Consider the following 21,251-nt stretch of genomic DNA (forward strand, 5'->3'; position numbering starts at 1 on the left):
ACAGATGGTAGTTCTCAAAAAATTAAAGATCAAGCTATGATATGATCCAGCAGTTCTACTTCTGTGTATTTACTCAAAGAAAACAAAAACACTAACTTGAAAAGATAATCTACACCGCTGTGTCTATTGCAGCTTTGTTTATGGTAGCCAGGACATGAAAGCAATCTAAATGTCCATTGATGGATGAATGGAGAAAAACCGTGAGGTGTGTGTGTGTGTGTGTGTGTGTGTGTGTGTGTGTGTGTATGTATATGTATAAAATGGAATATTATTCAGCCATAAAAAAGAAAGAAATCTTGTCATTTGTGACAGCAAAGATGGATCTTGAGGGCATTATGCTAAATGAAATAAGTCAGAGAAAGATTAATAACCATATGATCGCACTTATACATAGAATCTGGAAGTAAAACAACAAACTGAACTTATAGATACAGAGAACAGAGTGGTGATTGTCAGAGGAGGGAGTGGGGAGTGGCCAAAATGGGTAAAGGTGGTCAAAAGATAGAAACTTGCAGTTAAAAAATAAATGTCATGGGGATGTAATGGACAGCATGATGACTATAGTTAATAGTGCTGTATAGTTAATAGTACTTGCAAGTTTTGGGGCCAGTAAATCTTTAAAGTCCTCACCATAAAAAAAAGTTGGTGACTATGTGAGGTGATGGATGTTAACTAGACTTACTGTGGTAATCATTTCCTAATATATATAAATATCAAATCATATGTTTTATACTTGTAACTGATATGTCAATTATATCTCAGTTTTTAAAAGTTGAGCAGGTTAGGGGAGCCTGGGTGGCGCAGTCGGTTGAGCGTCCGACTTCAGCCAGGTCACGATCTCGCGGTCCGTGAGTTCGAGCCCCGCGTCAGGCTCTGGGCTGATGGCTCAGAGCCTGGAGCCTGTTTCTGATTCTGTGTCTCCCTCTCTCTCTGCCCCTCCCCCGTTCATGCTCTGTCTCTCTCTGTCCCAAAAATAAATAAACGTTGAAAAAAAAAAAAAAGTTGAGCAGGTTATTTGTATATAAAGCAAGTCTTAACAAATTTCAGTCACATAGCATCAGAGTCCACATTGTTACTAACTTGCAATTAAAACTAATGGTGAAAATAATAATAAACGAACTCTATACACTTGGGTATCTTCTAAGGCACATGAGATACCATGTTACTCCCAGTAAATTGGCAAAAGTAGCAAATCATATAGGAGAATGTAGATCAAAGGGAATTCTTATATACTTGTGATAGGAGTATAAAATAAATCGATCGGAAATGGAATGGAAATCAATTTGGTGTTATTTTGCTAAGTGGAACATTTGAATCCCTGCTGACCTGGCCCTTCCACTCTTAGGTATGTCCTCTAGAAAATCTCTTCTACACAAGAGGACATGTGTGAAAATATTCATAGTCTAATTGTTCCTAAGGACACAAAGTGGAAACAGCTCAAATACCCATAACCATTAAAATGAATAAACAGATCATAATGGTTACACAATAGAGTAACATATAACAGTAAAATGGAATGAAGTACAGGTATACTTATAATGAATTTCAGAGATAAGATAGGTGGTGAAATAAAGCAATTTTCAGGAAACTGTATATAGTATGAGACACTCAATAAAGCCCCAAACAAGTGAGACTAAAAATACATTGTTTTAGGAATATATGCCTAAGTGGTAAAATGAGAAAAAAAATTCAAGAGAATAATAAGCACCAAATACAGGATCATGGTTACCTCTCGGGTGGCAGGTAAGGGGATAAGCTAGGGGAGGAGTATGAAGGTAGGTGTGACTGTATTGGTAAAGCCTTGGTTCTTAAGTTGGATAGGGAGTTCACTGGTGTTTATTTTATTATACTTCATATCCATTACATATAGCTTCAGATATGGCAAATATTATATTACAATGTAAAAAAATTCAGATGTAAAATCAAATACCTGTTTTCCTACAAAAGGATACCAAATGAAAATATAGCTGTTCTGAGATATATGAATGGAATTAATGTCAATGTAATAATTTATTGATATTAAATAGGGGTATCTAGTGAATGAAGTCAGACCTGATTCTTGATTAATATAAATTCAGATTTTTTATCATAAGTATACTATGTGTTTTTAATAATAATTCAGTGTCTAATGCTCAATACATAGAAAATTGTTAACATTTGTTTCCTTGCTGCTTTTTTTTTTTTTTTTTTTGGTAAAAAGACAGTGGGGTGGGGCACCTGGGTGGCTCAGTCAGTTAAGCAGGGTTCCAGCCCCGCGTTGGGCTCTGCACTGACAGCTCAGAGCCTGGAGCCTGCTTCAGATTCTCCGTCTCCTGTCTCTGCCCCTTCCCCACGGACAGTCTGTCTCTCTCTGTCTCTAGAAAATAAATGGTAAAAAAAAAATAAAAAAATAAAAACAAAAAGTCAGTGGGAAGGAATCTACTTTCAAAGATATCTCTGGTCTACTTAAAAATAATTGTTTTGTATTACAAAAAAAAATGCCTAATGTGGCTCTAGTTTATACTGTTGTATGTAGCGGTATTCAATTTCTTTTGTGCAGACTAAACACTTCAGTTAGTGTTGAACAAAGAAAATTATATGCTCTCGTTATGTGTGCTTTAATTTAGATGCTTAATGGCTTTTAATGTTACAAAATAAGTTTATTATTATATTATGATCTCATTTGTATTATATTGTCTTGCTCTTCCATATTTGTGGTGATATGGTCATGGTTTACAAAAACAATAATCCCTAAGAAATAGGTCATTAACAGTAGTTAACGATTACTTGTGATCTATGGTAATGACTGATTTCTTTGGGATTATTGCAGTTATAAACCATAATTACAGATTATTACAGCAATAATTATTTTGTTAAAGGAAAAAATGTTCTTTGCTTGAACAGCTGCTAAAACAAGTGCCCTGAACATTTCAGAATAAATAGAAAAATGGAAAATTATAATGGAAATTTAGTCTCATTATAAAGATGATATTCAAAACAAATGTGTAGATATGAAACTTGTTTATTGGATATTTAAATTTCTAAATGTAATTTCGATTTACGGATTTACATGGTTCTTTAAACTTTGTGGACAGAATTCTGTAACCAAAGTACCATTTATTATTTTGAATACTGTCAGTCTAAAATTGTTGAGGTTTAGGGAAAGGATGTGTATGAGAAATACTACTTCTCAGTCAGTTAAATATGAAAATTATGTTTGATAGCTTAAAAATAATGCCTTTATATTCCGTTGTTGATTTCTAACACCAATCCTAATTTATTCAGGCAGTGGTTAAGTTTCTAAGGTTAAGAAATGCCTGCTTTGTTGTTTGTTGTATATAATAGAAGTCACTGTTTCCAAAAACAAGGAGAGTAAATAAACATTTTATTTTTCCTCTGAATAAACAAACCTCCATTCAGAATTTACCATAATTTCAGAAAAAAAAAATACTCACAATTGATCTCATGCTATTTCTGCATAGCATGTTTTGATATACAAGCCTTAATTTCAAAGTCACAGAATAAGAGGAATTAAAAAATAAAAAACTTAAATTTGAGAAATTCATGTCCTGTATTTAGTATCTTTTATTTTTCTATTATTGGACAGTGATACTCATCATCTGCACTGAAGAAATCATTTTTCCCCATTATCTGTCTCTCACTAGGTTCAATCCTTTGGGCATGGATTCTCTTCCTTTTCAGCCTACCCCAGACACACACCTATTTAGTTATATCCCTATAGCAGAACGTGCCACATAGGAAAGTACATGAATGTGTTTTACTTGGAATATTTTTTTTTTCCTTTACAGTTTTTTTGTGTTTGTTTTACAAATGGCATTAAGAAAGTATATATGGCTAATGGTAATTAGCTTTAATTGCAATAAGCCTCTTTGGCAGAGAGGAAAAGCTCTTAAAAATTGTGTGACTTAATTTTCTTGAGCAGCTTCTAAAGTAAAACTCAGAAGAACATATAAATGTAGCATTGGTATGTTTTGGTTTTTGTAGGTTTGATACAGAAGAACTAAAAAGGGGATGGCTGTTTTTATAAACATAATAATAGTAATAACAGCCAGTATGTACTGAGCATTTATAGTGAATATTATTATGACCACTTTTTATGAAAAATATTATTTAGTGTTTGTCACAAGCCTGAGAGCCAGGTGTAAGTATCACCCTCATATTTATAGATGAGGGCATTAAATCCAAGTGAAATTAAGTAACTACCTTATTGATAGTAGAGGCAGGATTTTAACTCAGCCTGTGCTCTTGGTAGCTAAAATGTACTGCTTCATTTTTTAATGTTGATATTTCAACAGAGAGATATAAAAATTACATGCATGAGGAATTCTTTGACTATTTTCAAGTAGGCTTGTTTTTATCAAGAGCTAATAAGCAGATGTTTCTGAGTTTACATTAGTGATAAGCCTCCAAAATAAGTTTGCTTATTTTAAGTTTAACTATTCAACACATACTTATTTCATGTGTCACATATACTTGGTTTTATTGCGGGCAGTTTGGGAATCAAAGGAAGTATGAAAGACCCTAGACATGATCCCAAAAGCAGATGCAGTCTCATCTGTGATTAAAATTTGGAGACAGAAAAAATTCAGGATTAGGAATTAAAATGTGTTAAATAAAAACTCGAGAGATTCTTGGCTCGTAAGATATTATTGGATCATTGTGGTCCAGCTAATTGTCAACGGTGGTGTTTGAGTATTCCCTTTCATCGATCTTGAGAGGAAGTAGTATCTCTTAATGGTATGAGAATGAACTCTTGGAACTCCATTGTCTGTATGGGAATCATAGCTCCGCAGTACTTAATAGGAATATTTGTGACATTAAATGGATATAAATATAGGTAATAGATAATGTTTAAAATATTGCCTAGTGCATGGAAAATACCATGTAAATGTTTGCTATTATTTTTAGTAATAGTCAAGCTTGCTTTAAGAAAAACCAGTATCTAGGGACGCCTGGGTGGCTCAGTCTGTTGAGTCTCCGACTTTGGCTCAGGTCATGATCTTGTGGTTTGTGGGTTTGAGCCCCGCATTGGGCTCTGCGCTGACAGCTTAGAGCCTGGAGCCTGCTTCAGATTGTGTCTCCCTCTCTCTGCCCCACCCCCACTCATACTCTCTTTCTCTCTCTCTCTCAGAAAATGAATAAACATTTATTTTTTTTTTCATTTTTTTTTCAACGTTTTTTATTTATTTTTGGGACAGAGAGAGACAGAGCATGAACGGGGGAGGGGCAGAGAGAGAGGGAGACACAGAATCGGAAACAGGCTCCAGGCTCCGAGCCATCAGCCCAGAGCCTGACGCGGGGCTCGAACTCACGGGCCGCGAGATCGTGACCTGGCTGAAGTCGGACGCTTAACCGACTGCGCCACCCAGGCGCCCCAGAAAATGAATAAACATTTAAAAAAAAAAAAAAAAAGAAAGAAAAACAAGTATCTGTGGGGTGCCTGGTTGGCTCAGTCGGTTGAGTGTCTGACTCTTGATTTCGGCTCAGATCATGATCCCAGGGTCGTAAGATTGAGTCCTGTGTCAGACTCTGCACTGAGCCCCACTCTGCCTCTCTCCTGTTCGTGCTCTCTCTCTCAAATAAAAAACAAATAAATAAAAATGAGTAAATAAATGAAAAACCAGTCTCTGAATATCTAAATTGATAAAACATATAAAGAAGGTTATTATTTATACTTAAATAATATTTTTCATTTTGAAAAAACTTGCAGTAGGATATTTTTTAAATAATGACTCCCATTGGGTAGGTAAATTATTGCACTGTACTCACCAAAAATTATGCTTGCAGTGTTTCAGATTCACATCCATTACTCAAAATATGTATGTCCCATGCACAGTTGCAGCATAATCTATTAATAATGACCTCTGTAAGATTCTGAGAAATATAGTCAAATCTCCTTATTTGGAATTTATGATCTATAACATTGCTGTTAACACTGAATTAGCAAATATTAAACTATTGTTTCTAGGGTAGATATGGGGTTAGGTTCCTGCAGCCCCTGGTCACAACATTTTCATTGGCTGATGAACATATAACCTTGTTTTATATGTGTTCCTGTTTTAAAACACCTTGTTTAATGTATATTGTTGATTCACTAACATTGTACCATAGCCATAGCGCTCATGCCTGAATGAAGCTTATCTAACACATATATTTTCTCTATGAGGCACATAACAGACTTTTTTCACATAGGACCACCATGTGGCACTTCACTATTCTTGGGCAGTATTTTAAATAGTAAAATCACCAACAGAAAGCACAAATTTGAGTATAAAAAAATTGGGCACCAAAAAGACCATGAAAGATTACTTACTTGTTTATAGTATGAAAGATGAAACAAGAAAGCAGAGTGTTGCTTTGTTTTACCTAAGCTTGGAATGTACACATTGGGCAGCTTAGATTTTGTTGTTGTCCACTTACACATGAATGGTCACAAGTATTTTTGGAATTACAAATAAACTTTACCAAGTTGACAAATTTTTAGATAAGAGAATTTGCAAATGAAGAAGATAGACTTTATTACATCTTGGATTGAGTATGCTTTGAGAAGAAATTGCTTTTGTCTTATTTAAGCAATAAAAATATAATTACCATTAACATTCATTTTTAGTAAGGACTCTACATTTTAATGTTTACTAAATTGATAATAAAATGTTAACTTGTTCTTGCCTGTTTCATGCTATCTTTTCTATGTAATGATTTCTTTTTCTTTTTTTTTTTTTTTTTATGTAATTTCTTAATTCAGTAACCCATGTCTGTTGATAACTTACAATGTGCCAGCACTGCTTTAGGCTCTGGAAGTGCAATAGACAAAAAAATAAATAAATAAAAATTAAAAAAAAATCACAGTTATGCAGTTGATATTCTGTTGGAATAGACAGGTAACAAAGCAAGATAAATACCTAAGATATATTAGAAAGTGATAAGTACTGAAAATAAAACCAATGAAGCAGAGAAGAAGGGTATGAAATGTTGGCAGATTATGTTCTGGTTATCACTTACCAAAACTTAGTAGTTTATCAAATAATGGTCATTTTGTTATTATCTCTCAGTGTTCTCTGGTATTCATAAGTCTTAGCTGGATGATTCTCATTTGGGATCTTTCAGGCATTGTAATCAGATGACAGCTGGCATTGTAGTCACCTGAATGATTCTTTATTCACAAGTCTGGTATCTGGGCTGGAATGTTTGGTGAATAGTCTCTCATTGGCATTTTTCTCTCTGCATTGCTAGCTTGGGCCTCTTAATAGTATGATGTTTTCAGGGTATGTGGTCTTTTTACATGGTGATTGGCTTCCCCAGTGTGAACATTCCCTAAGAGACTAGAAGAAGCTGTTGGTTCTCGTAAAGACTAATCCCAGCACTGGAATAATGTCACTTCCACCATTTTCTTTTGGTCAAAGCAGTCACAATCCAGCATACACTTATAAAGAATTGGAAGAATAAACTCCACTTTTTGATGGCTTGTGCATACATGGAGAGAAGGAATTGATGATGGTTGTCTGGAAGGTGTGCTACTTACAGTAGGTATTAAAAGTTGATAGGGTGGCTACGGAAGGCCTTACTGAGAAGGTGACTTCAAAGTGAGGCTGGTCAACATGATTGTATCTTTCTCTAGTTATATTAAGCTGTGTAAGTATAGGCAAAGACTAGGTAGGGAATTGGACTTAAACAGTCATGGGTTTGTAAGATGAGTGTGTCAGAGCCAGAGAGGAATTGAAGTGGTATAAGGCATAGATTATAACAATTGAGCATAGAACTGAAGCTAAGTAAGCAGGGTAGAGAAGACATGAAGTTTGTAAGAGACTGAATAAATGGAAGATCCCAAAAAACTAGTACAACTAATAAGAGATTAGCAAAGTTGCAGGATATAAGATCAGTAAACAAAAGTCAATAACATGTCTATATATTACCAATTAATCAAAAATGAAGATAAGTTCAGGTAAAATAGCATCAAAAAAGAATAAATTACATAGGCATAAGTTTAAAAAAAAGGGTTAGACTTATATACCAACCACTATAAAGCATTGTTGAAAGAAATTAAAGATCTGACTATGTGGAAAGACACCTGTGGTCATGGATCACAAGACTTGATATTGGTAAGATGGCAGTACTCCCCAAATTGACCTATAGATTCAGCACAATCTTTGTTAAAATCCCAGCAGGCCTCAGCGCAAGAATTGACATGCTGATCCTTCAATTCATAAGGGAATCCAGAAGACCCAGAATATTCAAAATTAGCTTGAAAAAGAATGAAGTATAAGAACTTACACATCTTGATTTCAAAATTTATTAAAAAGGAAATGTAGTCAATACAGTGTGGAATTGGCATAAAGATAGACACTAGAATAGTAAAATATAATTGAGAGTCCAGGTATAAATTCTTCAATGTATAATGAATTGCTCTTTGACAAGAGTGGCAAATTCAATTCAATGACAAAAGAATAGTTTATTTGACAAATGGTGCTGGGACAATTGGATACTACATGCAAAGAATAAGACCAATATCTCCCACCATATACAAGAATTAAGTAAAAATAAATCATAGACCTAAATGTAAGAGTTAAAACTATGAAACTCAGAAGAAAACAGGAGTAAATCTTCATGACTTTGGGTTGGGCAGTGGTTTCTTAAACGTGACACCAAAAGCTGAAGTGACAAAAGAAAAATTCAAAATTTTGACATCAGAATTAAAAATCTCAGAATGTTTCAAAGGATACCATCAAGAAAGTGAAAACACAACCCAGAGAATGGGAGGAAATATTTGCAAATTTCATATCTGATGAGGGACTTGTATCTATAATATATAAAGAACCCTTACAGCTCAATAATAAAAAAAGATAAACAGCTCAATTTAAAAATGAGCAAAGGATTTAAATAGACCTTTCTCCAAAGAAGACATGCAAATGGCTGGTAAGCATATGTGAGGATGGTCAACATCATTAGTCATCAGGAAAGGATATATTAAAATTACAAGATACCATTTCACACTCACTAGGATGGGTATAATCAAAAAGATGATAACAAGTGTTGATAGGATTTGGACCTTCATATATTGCTGGTGGTAATGCTGGTTTAGAAAGCAGTTTGGCCATTCCTTAAAATGTTAAAAATATATGTATCATATGACTCAGTAATTCCATTTCTAGGTATACCCAAGAGAAATTATCCACATACAAGCTGTGCACAAATATTCAAAGCAGCATTATTTTTTTAAGTATTTAAACTCTAGTTAGATGATATACAGTGTAATTTTAGTTTCAGGTATACAATATAGTGTTTCCACATTTACATACAACATCTGGTGCTCATCACAGCAAGTGTGTTCATTCCTTAATCCCATCACCTATTTCACCCACCGCCCACCCACCTCTCCTCTAGTAAATATCAGTTCTCTATAGTTGAGTCTGTTTCTTGGTTTGCCTGTCTTTTTTCCCCCCTTTTGTTCATTTGTTTCTTAAATTCCACATGAGTGAAATCGTGGTATTTGACTGACTTATATTTTACTTAGCATAATACTCTGTAGCTCCATTCATGTCCCTGCAAATGTCAACATTTCATTTTTTATGGCTGAGTAATACTCCATTGTGTGTGTGTGTGTGTGTGTGTGTGTGTGTGTGTGTGTGTGTGTATGATATATATACAGATCTATCTATCTATATATAGATATCTCTATATCTATCTATCTATCTATCTATCTATCTATATCATGGACAAGACACTGGGCTGTTTCTGTAAATAGCAGCATTATTTTTAAAGTCAAAAGGTAGAAACAGTCCAAATGCCCATCAGCTGGTGTATAGATGAATAAAATGTGCTATGTCCAACAATGGAATTTTTTAAAAATATGGTTGATACACAGTGTTACATTAGTTCCAGGTATACAACATAGTGATTCACCTTTTCTATACATTATGGATTCCTTACCACAAGTGTAGTTACCATCTGTCACCATACAATACTATGGTAGTATCATTGACTGTAATCCCTATGTTGTGCCTTTTATTTCCATGACTTATTCATTTCATAACTGGAAGCTTCTATTTCTCCCTCCCATTCACCCATCTTGCTTGTCCTTCAACACCCCCCACCCCACCAGCAACCATAAGTTCAAACAATGGAATGTTGTTTGGCTATAAAAAATGAAGTACCAATACAAACTACAACATGGATGATCTTTGAACACATTATGCTAAGTGAAAAAGACAGTTACAAAAGCTACATGTTATATGATTTGTTGACATGAAATGTCCAGAATGGGAAAAATCTGAGGAGACATAAAAGTAGATTAGTAGTTGCTTAGGGATGGGGGTGAATTGAGGGGTATGGAGTGGAATTTCTTTGGTGAGAGATGAAATGTTCTAAAATTAGGTTGTGGTGGTGATTGTACAACCCTGCGAATTTACTTAAAAACAATGACTTTTATAAGTGGATGAATTATATGGTATGTGAATTATATATTTCAGTAAAGTTGTTAAAGAAAGTGATAGGTTCATCTGTTGGAGATTCCCAGTAGAATGAAGGATTGTTAGTGTTGGAAGATTCATCTTTGTATATGTTGAAGCCACTACTGATTATAATAGAAGTCTTGTTGGAAAGAGTGACAACAAGCCAGGAATGAACACCTTCAAAAAGTAAGGGAAAATAACCTGAGGGAGAGTAGATCATTGCAGCCAGAAAGGATATTTGGTAGTATAGTTTGATGACATAAGATGTCAGCTGAGTGCTTTTGATGGAGGGAGAATGTTTTGGAAATAGACATCAGGAACGTCAAGAACACCTCCATGTTGTAGGCCTGAGATACAAGAAGTGTGGAAGAGAGATCACTTGAGAGGACCCACAGAAGTAGGGTCATCCGGGGATAGCATGTGTTACTAATAGACTTTTATGTTAATCATAAAACAATTTTGAGTACATAGGCAACTTTCTTAGTACCTTCAGCTTCCTAGATGGGCTTTTTGTTCTGTTACTTTTTAAAAATTAATTGTGTGTATCTTGAGGCTTGAGTCTGTTTTATGAATTACTTGATCAAATTAGTGTTTTTGTCCCCTATTGAATCTGTTTCACATTGTTTATGTCCCAGCCTGCATAATTGGGTCAATTCTGATTTATTCATTGTCGTTTTATAATACAATAGGGGATGTGGATATTTGCCAGGCTATATTTCTAACTTACAGGAAGTTTGTCACCTCAATAGGCTGATGTCTCTCTTGAAGTTAGAGGGAATTGATCAGTTATAGAGTAATGATGGCTAGTATTCACAGAAATATAGAAAGAATGTGCTCTTTTTCTACATGAATTTATCCTTCCTAAGTCTTCCAGCAGGCAAAGACATCCATAAGACTATTCAAGTTAATACCCTTGAACTTTAGTTCACTTGAGAAGGTTTCTCAATACAGGAACATAATTGATTTGTTTCTCAATACAGGAACATAATTGATTTTGGTATTGTGCAATAACCTGGTCAACTTTGAAGAATCAGTCCCTAAGAATAGCACAAAATTTCTTTTTAGCAAGATAACTGGTATGTTGTTAATTGTTCATAAAGGTCTTGAAAATTTTGGAGAATCTGACACATGGATCAGTGCTTCTAAGTTGTAAAATGATATATGCCTTAAATAAAAATCATTCAATAAGTACCTCCATTTCTGAATTACTCAATTTTGTGAAAACTTTAGATGCCATGCATGCCACTGTTATAGTTAGTTAAGCCCTTGCTAGTATTGCCCGTGAAGTTAATTTTGTTGTCAGACTATGTGATTTGAATGGTGACAATCTTGGATTTTAAAAAGTTATGCATAAAATACAACAGTCTTGTATTTTAAAAAGTTATGCACAAAATACAAAGGCGATAAATTTATTACCATCTATTAGGTTCAAACAGGGACAATACTAAAAATGATCAGGCTGGTATTATCATAACATTGACCATGTTTGGTCAGTGACCAGAAAAGATGCTGGTCTGTGGATTATATTAGTACTTACTTACAGCCCTGGTTCTACACATTACTTTAGGTGTTTTGTTAGTCCAATTTAATTTTAATTGTAAGTCTTCATGGTAGACTTTATTTTCTCCATTTTTCAAATGAAAACCCTAATGTGTAAAGGGGTAAGTAACTTATGCAAGATCACATAAATTGTCCGAGCTGGGATTTTGAACATAACTTTAACTCTGTAAAATCTGTAATTTTTACTGTTATGCTGTGTTGATAAACTTAAAACTCACTCCACTCTCTGTCAAGGACTGAGTTCACAGTAGTTTATCATTTGTTTGGAAGAATAGATCACTTTGCCAATTTCAGAATTTTCTGCAATATAAACATTGTGTCTATAAATACCTCCTAAACATTTCTCTTTCCTGTTATGTTTTAGGACGTCTTGCATGGCTGGTATACTTAGTTGGGACAGTTGTTGGAGGAAGGTTAACCTATACCAGTACAGATGAACATGATGCTATGGATGGAGAATTATCCTGTCGGTAAGTGCTGGCCATAAAACTTAACTAAGTAGTTAAGAAATTTAGTTATTATTGAACTGGAATTATAAGATAAAACATTTTGTACTTGGCCATTTGAGGAAGGTATTATTTTCTTTTTTACTGGTGAGAAAACTAATAGAGGTTAGAGGTTAAGTGATTTGTAGAAGTCAAATCTCTAATAAGTGTTATAGTCAAATATACTTTAAACTTGCGTCTAAATAGTGTTTAGACTTGCATCTAAATGAAGGCTTAAGTTGCTTTTTATTTCTTAGGATCTGACAAAGCTTGCTAAATTGGTGTGTATTGGGTGGTGGCAAAATTGGGGTGATATACGTGTGGTCAAAAAGCAGTGGATAGTCAGTTACCCAATACAAGCTTTGTTTGTGATTGTTGACTAGATTTTCCACCTCATGACTATAGCCTTAATAAGAAGCAATGAATTACTTGCCTTAACACTGAGGAAAATTCCTACATGTGAATAATACACGTGAGTTGCTTTTCTATATATTTTAATTTATTTTTTAATAAAATTTTTCTTTATAACAAAGTCGTATGTGTTTTTATTGGACACTTAAATATTTCAAATAAAAAGAAAAGTCATAGATTAATTTGAAGGTAACTATTACTGTCATTTTGCTAAAGACCTTTGAATTTTTTAAATTAATGCTTGAGGGTATATGTACATTTCATGTGTCTTTTCCAACATTTTTTAAACAAAAATTATACTAGAATACTGTTTTGTAAACTAAAATGGGGACAATAATACCTAATTCATTTTGGGCTATTATAAGGATTAAATGAGTTAATATTTTTAAGATGCTGAGAACAATGTCTGGCAAATGGTAAGTGCTATATTACCAAACGCCATCTGCTCCACCCCCGCCCCACAAACACTTCTCTTTTTAAAAAATCAAGCATAATATTGTGATTTTACCTAGGCATTAAATATTCTAAGCTGTTCCTTAATTTAAACATACCCTGGTCTTGGGAATTTTAGGTTGTTTCCCAATTTTTCTTCAATGTAAACTGCTTTGAGGTGAATATTCTTTTAGATCAAAATAATTTCATTAGAGTTAATTCCTAAAGGCTGTAGAGTTGGTGGAATGGTCTACAGCATGTTAAAGAGTTTCAATACTAGTTTATTCTCTGAACTCAAAGGCTTTGAGAGTTAACCATATTTTCTGCAGTTGAACCCTAGATAATAGGATTATCTTTCCCAGATAACAGCAAATATCTTGTGTTAATTTTGTATTGCTTTGGTTACAAGTGATGTCAAACATTCTTTTGCATTCCTATTTTTCCCAATTGTATTTTCTCTGTGATTTTTAAATATGTATAGATTGTACCATTTAGCTAGTTTTCTTTTGTGATTATCTTTCCTAATTTGTTTATAAGAACCCAGTATATATCAAAGATCTTAATATTTTGCTATTTATTTTGAAAATATTTTCTCCATGTTTTTAATTTGTTTTAGAAATTTCTTTCTTACTAGATTTAAATATTTATATGTTCAGATCTATGAAATTTTCCCTTCATATTTTCTCCATTGGTCATGCTTAGAAAAGTTGTTCCACACCTGGATAATAAAAATACTCACCTATGTTTTCTTCTAGTTTTTTTATGGTTTCAGTTTTTTATATTTAATTCTTAATATATTTGACATTTGTCTTATATACTTTTTCCAGAGTTTACATAGTGTTAACCAATTAATGTGAACCTCATCCTTCACACATTTGAAATGCTGCTTATATCTTTACATGAAGATTTTAGGTCTTTTTCTAGGCTTTTCATTCTTTTCCACTGATCTTGGAAGTCTGTTTTCCTCAGTGTAGAATAGAAATATAAGGCAAGTAATTCATTGCTTCTTACTAAGGCTACGGTCATGAGGTGAAAAATCTTGTCAACAATCATAAACAAAGCTTCTGTTGGACAATTGACTATCCATTGCTTTTTGCCCAGATGTATGTCACCCCAGTTTTGCCACCACCCAGTGGCAAAGTTCTTAAAATTATTATACCTGGTTGTGGCATTCTCCTTCCTTACTAATCTTAAATATATTCCTAAGTGTTTAATAAATTTGTTGCCATTTTGAATAGAAAATTTCTCTTCATTCCGTATTCTTTTCTACCTTTAAACTAGCCCTTTGCAGTGAAACTGGAGTCTGAATGGAACACAAATATTTTCAGCTTTTCTAAGATTCATTATTTCCAATATAGAATAACTTTAAAATATGAATTGGGGCATTCTTAAAATGCTTTGGTTAATTTTAAACAAAGTGAATAATTTGCCTCCGTGCTATCTTTTAATATAACATTACATGTTTAATAAAGTGGAAAGTAAGTATACTTTTTGCTATAGTTTGATTTTTTAAAAGTTTTCATCATCAAGCAGAGAAGTACCCACTGGCATTATTTTCCTGAGAAATATATAACAGGAAATGAACAAAAGCAGGTATATTTGCCAAGGAAATAAACAAAAGCAGGTGTATATTTGCCAAGTAGAAAATTTTAATTTTTTCTTTAAGCAACAAATATATTTAACTTTAATATTTGATTTGCGTTTTAGCCGTTCCCTAGAAAACAAAGCATTAGGTGAAGATTATGGTCTAAGGTTTTATTGAAGAGTGGGGAGAAAGGTGCATTTTCAAGGAAGGAAAAATGAAGGAAAAGAAAAATTGAGAGAATAGGAGAAAACAAATACAGTCAATAATCCTCATCCACAGATTCCAGTTTTGCAAATTTGTGTACTTGCTAAAGTTTATTTGTAACCCCCAAACCAACGCTTCTGGTGCTACTGCAGTCATTTTTGGATATGTATGTGCGTGGAAATTTGAGTTGCCTGATACCCATTTTCCCAGCTTTGCCTTCTTATTTCATACTCTAATACTGTAAATAAGTGTCCTTTACATTGTCTGTTTAGTGCCATATTTCTCACGTTTTTGTGCTTTTTGTTGGTGGTTTTACTATTTACAGTGGTCCCCAATGTAGTGCTGAAGTGCTGTCTGATGTTCCTAAGCACAACAAAAAAGCTGTAAAGTACCTTACAGAAAAAATACGTATATTAAGTAAGCCTCATTCAGGTCCAAGTTGTGCTATTAGCTGTGAGTTCAATGTTAATGATCAACAATACATATTAATAAATAAGATGTCTTTAAAGAGAAACACACATAAAACAAGGTTATTTGTTAGATTGGTTAATGAAAACATTGTCACCAGTGTTCCTCAGGAACCTAACCCTGTATTTCCTCTGGGAGCACAGTGGTTCAGTATTGACTAATACAGTTTTCATAATGCCTTTTGAGAACATAACTACCATGAATAATGAGAATCAAGTGTATAAGATGGTACATTACAGACCTTGTTGCTTGCTGTTACAGGAGTTTTTCCCAGAGGCCACATGGACCATTGTGTTTCAAAACAGTTCATGGTGGTGGCAGGATGGGGGACTAAGGGCAAGGCATTTTTCTGTCTGCTTATTTCTGTGTCCCGTTTCTTACTAGTTAGTGTCTACTCCCGGGGTGCTCAACCTTTTCATACTTCATAGTTGTGTTCCCTGGCCTCTTTGAGGTATCTCTGGGGAAGCCAGAGCTTCTATTGGTCCTGTTGGGGTGGGAGGTAGGGGCTAGAGCTGTTCTAGGCCTTACCTCTTCCCCGGGTAAAGATTTACAACTGCAGGAAGTGTGTGAATCTTACTGGAGCCAAAAGACAAGTGGTTGAGGCCAGGGATGGGGTGAGAGGTAGTGGTGAGGTTGGTGTGTATGTAAACAGGGCTAAGCAGATTCAAGATCAAGGTGGGGCATAGAAAAAATATAAATATCTGTTGTGAAATGTTGAGATTTTAAATTAAATAAGAATATGGTTTTATGTAGAATTTTAAAATATCAATTTCATATGACGAAGTTCCAAGTAACTGGAACTGTAATACTGTTGCCTTCTGTGTATTGTTACATGATACCTTTTTAACTCCTGGGGGAACAATACCAAATTAGAAGACCATGAAGCTTCTGCCAGAAACCTATATGCTATTTTATCAGGAAAAGGTTAATATTCATAAAAGCTCCCAATATTGTGATAATTATAATTAAAACATGTTACTTTAACATATTTAAATATGCTACTTTAACTTGGCAAACAAATATATTTGTGCTCAGGCCATGCAATTCTAATTAAATAAAGATAATTTTATAGTCATTTCCGTTTCATTCCTCATTACCAGAATGTAACCCTCTTGAGTGATTACCCAGAGACTGTGTTTTATTCATCCTGTGTCTTCTCAGTTTGCTCGTGCTAATAGAGCGACTGCTGCTTTTAGGCTTATTCTTCTCAGTTGCCCCCCCCCCCCCCACCCCGGTCTCTCCTCACTTCTCTGGCCTGTTCTTCTCCAAGTCATCCCTCATTACTCATGAAACCTCTGGCAGCTAGCTCGGAGTCTTGTTCTCTCTCTTAGACTCTGCTGTCGTATGGATGACTTCAACTTCTTTCCCATTAGATCGTGGTGCTCTACTCTGTTCATAAGCTTCCAGTGGCTTCCTGTCACACACGTGACAGATTCCAGAGTCCTTGCCAGGGCTCAGAGCCTCTTGTACTACTTCTCTGACTTCATTTCCTCCTCTTTCTCATTCAGCCCAACCACAAGGGCCTCCTTGCTATTTGAGTATTACCAATATGTTCTCACTTTAGGGCCTCTGCACTTCTCTGCTAGGAATGCTTTCTTCCAGATGTTTATAGGGTACTCCTTCACTTCAGTCAAGTAGGTCTATATGCAGCTGTCTCTTCCTCTGATTTCCCAGTCTATAATAACACCCTATCTTAGTTTAGTTTCTTCCTAGTCTTTATTACCCCTTATGTTTATTTGCTCATTCCACTAGTGTAAGGAAAGGAATAAGCTTTATCTGCTTTGTTCACCGTTGTATTTTTACCTCAACTGCCTGGCAAAACCTTAACCCTGAAGGAATTCAGAGTTTTCTCTAACCCGTTAAGTGATAACAAAAGAATTGCATACCTCTATACAGGTACCATTTGTCAATCAGAATGCCAGTTTTCACCTCAGCTGAGCCCTCAGCATTGCTCAGTGATTCTGTGTTGCAGTCATTGTTATCTTCTAACTTCCAGATACCTGTTGAACTGTTTCACTTGCATGTTCTGTTTCATATTTGTCTTCAATTCAGTGGCTAACATTAAACTTCTCTCCTATCCACTCCCAGCCCTGACCTCTTCGCGTGTCTCCTTGCCATCCGCTCGATTGCCTAAGTCTGAATGCTGGAAGTTATTCTTAACTTTTCCTTTTTTCTCTCTCACCAGCATCCATGTAGTCTTCATTTTCAAATACTGTCAGCTCTACCTTCTAGTTATGCCTTTTAGTCCAGTTGTTTCTAGCCCTTGTTGTTGTAGTTCCTATCATCTTTCACCTGGATTCATGCTACAGTTTTAAGTGGACACCTTGCTTCCTCTCTGGCTTCCTGAATCTGAAGTACAGATCTGATTAGGTCGGTGCTTTGCTCAAACTCTGAGCCAAGTACTTTCCATTGCTACTGGGTTTAAAATCAACATGGCTCATCAGGTTCATAATCTGGCTCCTGCCTGTCTGATTAGCTTCATCTGACTGCTTTGTAGCCATATTGAACTTTCCTTAGCTCTGAACTGAGCCATGCCTTTTCTTCCCTGCATAGTTCTCTGGATAGTTACACATGTTTTCTCCTTTCTCTCCACACGCTCTTTCTTTGCCGTTTTCCATCCTAGAATGTTAAGAATCTTCCCCAATTTTTTTATACTGTTTATGATAGTACTTGTCATTCTTTAATTCCTTATTTTATGTCTTTCCCTGTATAGACGATAGGTTTCTGGAGGACTGAGAATATATATGTCTTGTTCACTTATATTCTGAACTCCTGATACACACCTGCCACATAGTAGGCCCTCAGATATTTGTTGACTAAATGAATATTTATTTATTTGGATACCTAGGGGAATATAAACAACTGATTATCCAAAATTCATCTCTTTGAATTTGAAATGCTGTGCTTTATACTTGGATTGAAATTATTTAATGATATACTTGTCTTTTTATTCCCCCCATGCTCTTTACCAGAAATAATTTGACATAAATGAAACAGTATGTGTAGGACAATAAAGTGAAACTGGAAGTGAATATTATATATATAATGCAAGTTTTATTCTTAAGCACTTTTAGAGGTAGCCACAGATCTTTGAAGGGCACTGTGGCAGAGGTTACTAGCTGTCCAGCATTTCTTCTTCCTTTCTTCTGCAGTAATAGAATACCTGATCCTTACGGTGGGTATGTGGCCACCTGAATAAAGACCAGATTTATTAGACTCTCTTGCAGCTAGGTATGGTTAAGTGATTGTGTTCTAGGCAGTCAGATGTAAGTGAATGTGGTATGTGCCAGATGTGTGGACCTGTTGGGTGGAGCTGAAGAAGCCATCTTAGGCCACAAAGTGATTGTGTGAATGGAGGCAAATGTAACAACAAGATGTGAGGAACCTGAATCCCTGATGCACTGTGGAGGGCTAACTAGTCCTGGAGGACTGCCTTGGATATTTGCTTGAGTGAGAAATAAATACCCATATTGTGTAAGCCGTGGTTATTTGGACCTTAGGCTTTTGCAACTGAACTTCTGGTACAACTACCAAAACTTCTTTGACAAATGGATCCTGTACCCTGCTGGGAACTCTTTCCTGCTTTCCTGCTGGGATGCCATTGCCTTTTAGGCAAATGCAAATCACCAGCTTAATATGAGTTGTAAAGACATCCCAACAAACTGTCTTTTGGTTTCACATCTTCCTAGGATTTTGGAATGTATGCTATAAAAAGGAAATAAAAGTAAACAAGAGAAAGTACATAGAACCAACAGAGAGCTAGAGTAGGAAAAGGGAGATCCCACTCAATAAAGAATTCAGAAACAAGATATGCCTGTTTAAGTCACTTGAAAACTCACCTGGATCTAGACACAGTTTGCTGAATATATCTATTTATTTAAAAATTACTCCAACAATCTGCTAATTAAAAAATACCCAGACTAAAAGCTTTGTCACTCCTCTAAAAATTACAGAACAAATACATCTTCTTAGGAAAAAAAAAACCAAACAACCGGTTATAGTAACCTAATTCTTAAATGTAATCTTCAGTAACTTTACCTTCATAAATTTTAATGGTATTGAAAATATTTGGTAGGTGAAAGTTACTTTTAAATAATATAAATATAGGAAATAATAACCATAAAATGGTATTCATCATATTATTTCATAACACTTTGGCAAAAAGTACCAACTTTTTAATTTGTTTAAGTTTATATATTTATTTTGGAGGGGGAGGGGCTGAGAGAGAGTGGGAGAGAGAGAATCCCAAGCAGGCTCAATGCTGGCAGCGTGGAGCCTGACATGGGCCTTGAACCTATGAACCGTGAGATCAAAGTCAGATGCTTAAATGACTGAGCCACCCAGGTGCCCCAGTACTAACTTTTTAAAAGAACTTCATATGCTATAACTTAGATACTTTGTAGAATTCTTTGGAAGTAGTTATATTTCCCTGAAATAGGAATTTATCATCAAAATGAGATGGTTAGATATTGACATAGTCTTAATATTATACATCTATTAAAAATAATGTTTTGGAAAAGTTAAATAATATGAACAAAATAATTGATCAAGATATATTTAGTTAGGTGCTAGAACAGAATAAAAGGTCCAGTAAAGTAACCTGAATGCATACATGAACCTAGTCTATATGATAAGGGATATAATTGAAATGGTGAGCAAAAGATAGACTATACAAGACAGAAATGGTGTTGAAACATCTGGGTAGCCATCTGGGAAAAAATAATGTTGATCCATATCTCACAAGATGTGTTCAAGATAAGTTCAATGTATCAGAGAGGTAAATGTAAAAAAAGAAAAAAAAAGAAACATAAAAATACCTTATATTCAGGAAGAAGACCTTTTTATTATGTAAAATCATAAAAGAAAAAGCTGATAAAAAATTTTGCATAATAAAAACCTAACAAAAACTTCTGTATGGCATTAATCACATTACATAGGCAAAGGACTCAGTTTTCTAATATATGTGTATATGTGTGTGTGTGTGCGCGCTTGTGTGTGTAAAGAATTTCTAGAAATCAAAGAAAAGAGAGCCCAATAGAAAGAATTGGCAAAGGATATGAACAAACAGGTCACAGGAAAGGACATATATACGGCTTAAAAACACGGAAAAATTTTAACCTCATGTACGTGACAGAAATACAAAATAAAACTGTACTGAGATGCATTTTTCAGATATTAATAAATTTTAAATTTTCATATCATCCGAATTATATGAGTGTATACAGACACTCTCCTAGACTGATGATAGATAAATTGTTTCAGTTTCTGTGGAGAACAATATGCTAATAATCATCAACGTTATAAAAGTTTATATTCTTTAGTTGTTTCACTGTTAGAAGCATATATTGTAGCTGTACATGTGTGAAATGATTGTATAAGATGGCTAATTGCAGCAATTTTGCAACAGCAAAAAATTCTTAACTTCAGTGCCCATGTGTAGGGGAATGTTTGAAAATATTATGGTATATTTCTACAATGAAATGTTAAAGAGCTGCAAGAGAGAATGAAGAAACTCTTGATGTCTGACATGGAAAGATCTTAAGATCAGTTATTAAATGGAACAAGCTAGGTTTGGAACCATAAGTATAGTGTATGTTCCATATGTTTAAAAGAGTTGAGAGGAGAATATTTAGTCATATTTGCCTGTGTATACAGTTA

At 34.6% G+C, this 21,251-nt stretch overlaps 1 protein-coding gene across 3 annotated transcripts in view; it reads left to right on the top strand.

The window, feature by feature from the left end:
- Nucleotides 1-21,251, top strand: part of RANBP17 (RAN binding protein 17) — a 327,575-nt gene that overhangs the window by 46,625 nt on the left and 259,699 nt on the right. For all 3 annotated transcript variants that reach the window (XM_040444804.1, XM_040444813.1, XM_040444823.1), the window contains one exon: nucleotides 12,373-12,478. In XM_040444804.1, coding sequence (XP_040300738.1) covers nucleotides 12,373-12,478 — 106 coding nt within the window. The remainder of the gene's footprint in view (nucleotides 1-12,372; nucleotides 12,479-21,251) is intronic.

This window comes from Herpailurus yagouaroundi, unplaced genomic scaffold, assembly GCF_014898765.1.
Source record: "Herpailurus yagouaroundi ecotype Mexico unplaced genomic scaffold, PumYag 29, whole genome shotgun sequence".
Taxonomy (NCBI): Eukaryota; Metazoa; Chordata; class Mammalia; order Carnivora; family Felidae; genus Herpailurus; species Herpailurus yagouaroundi.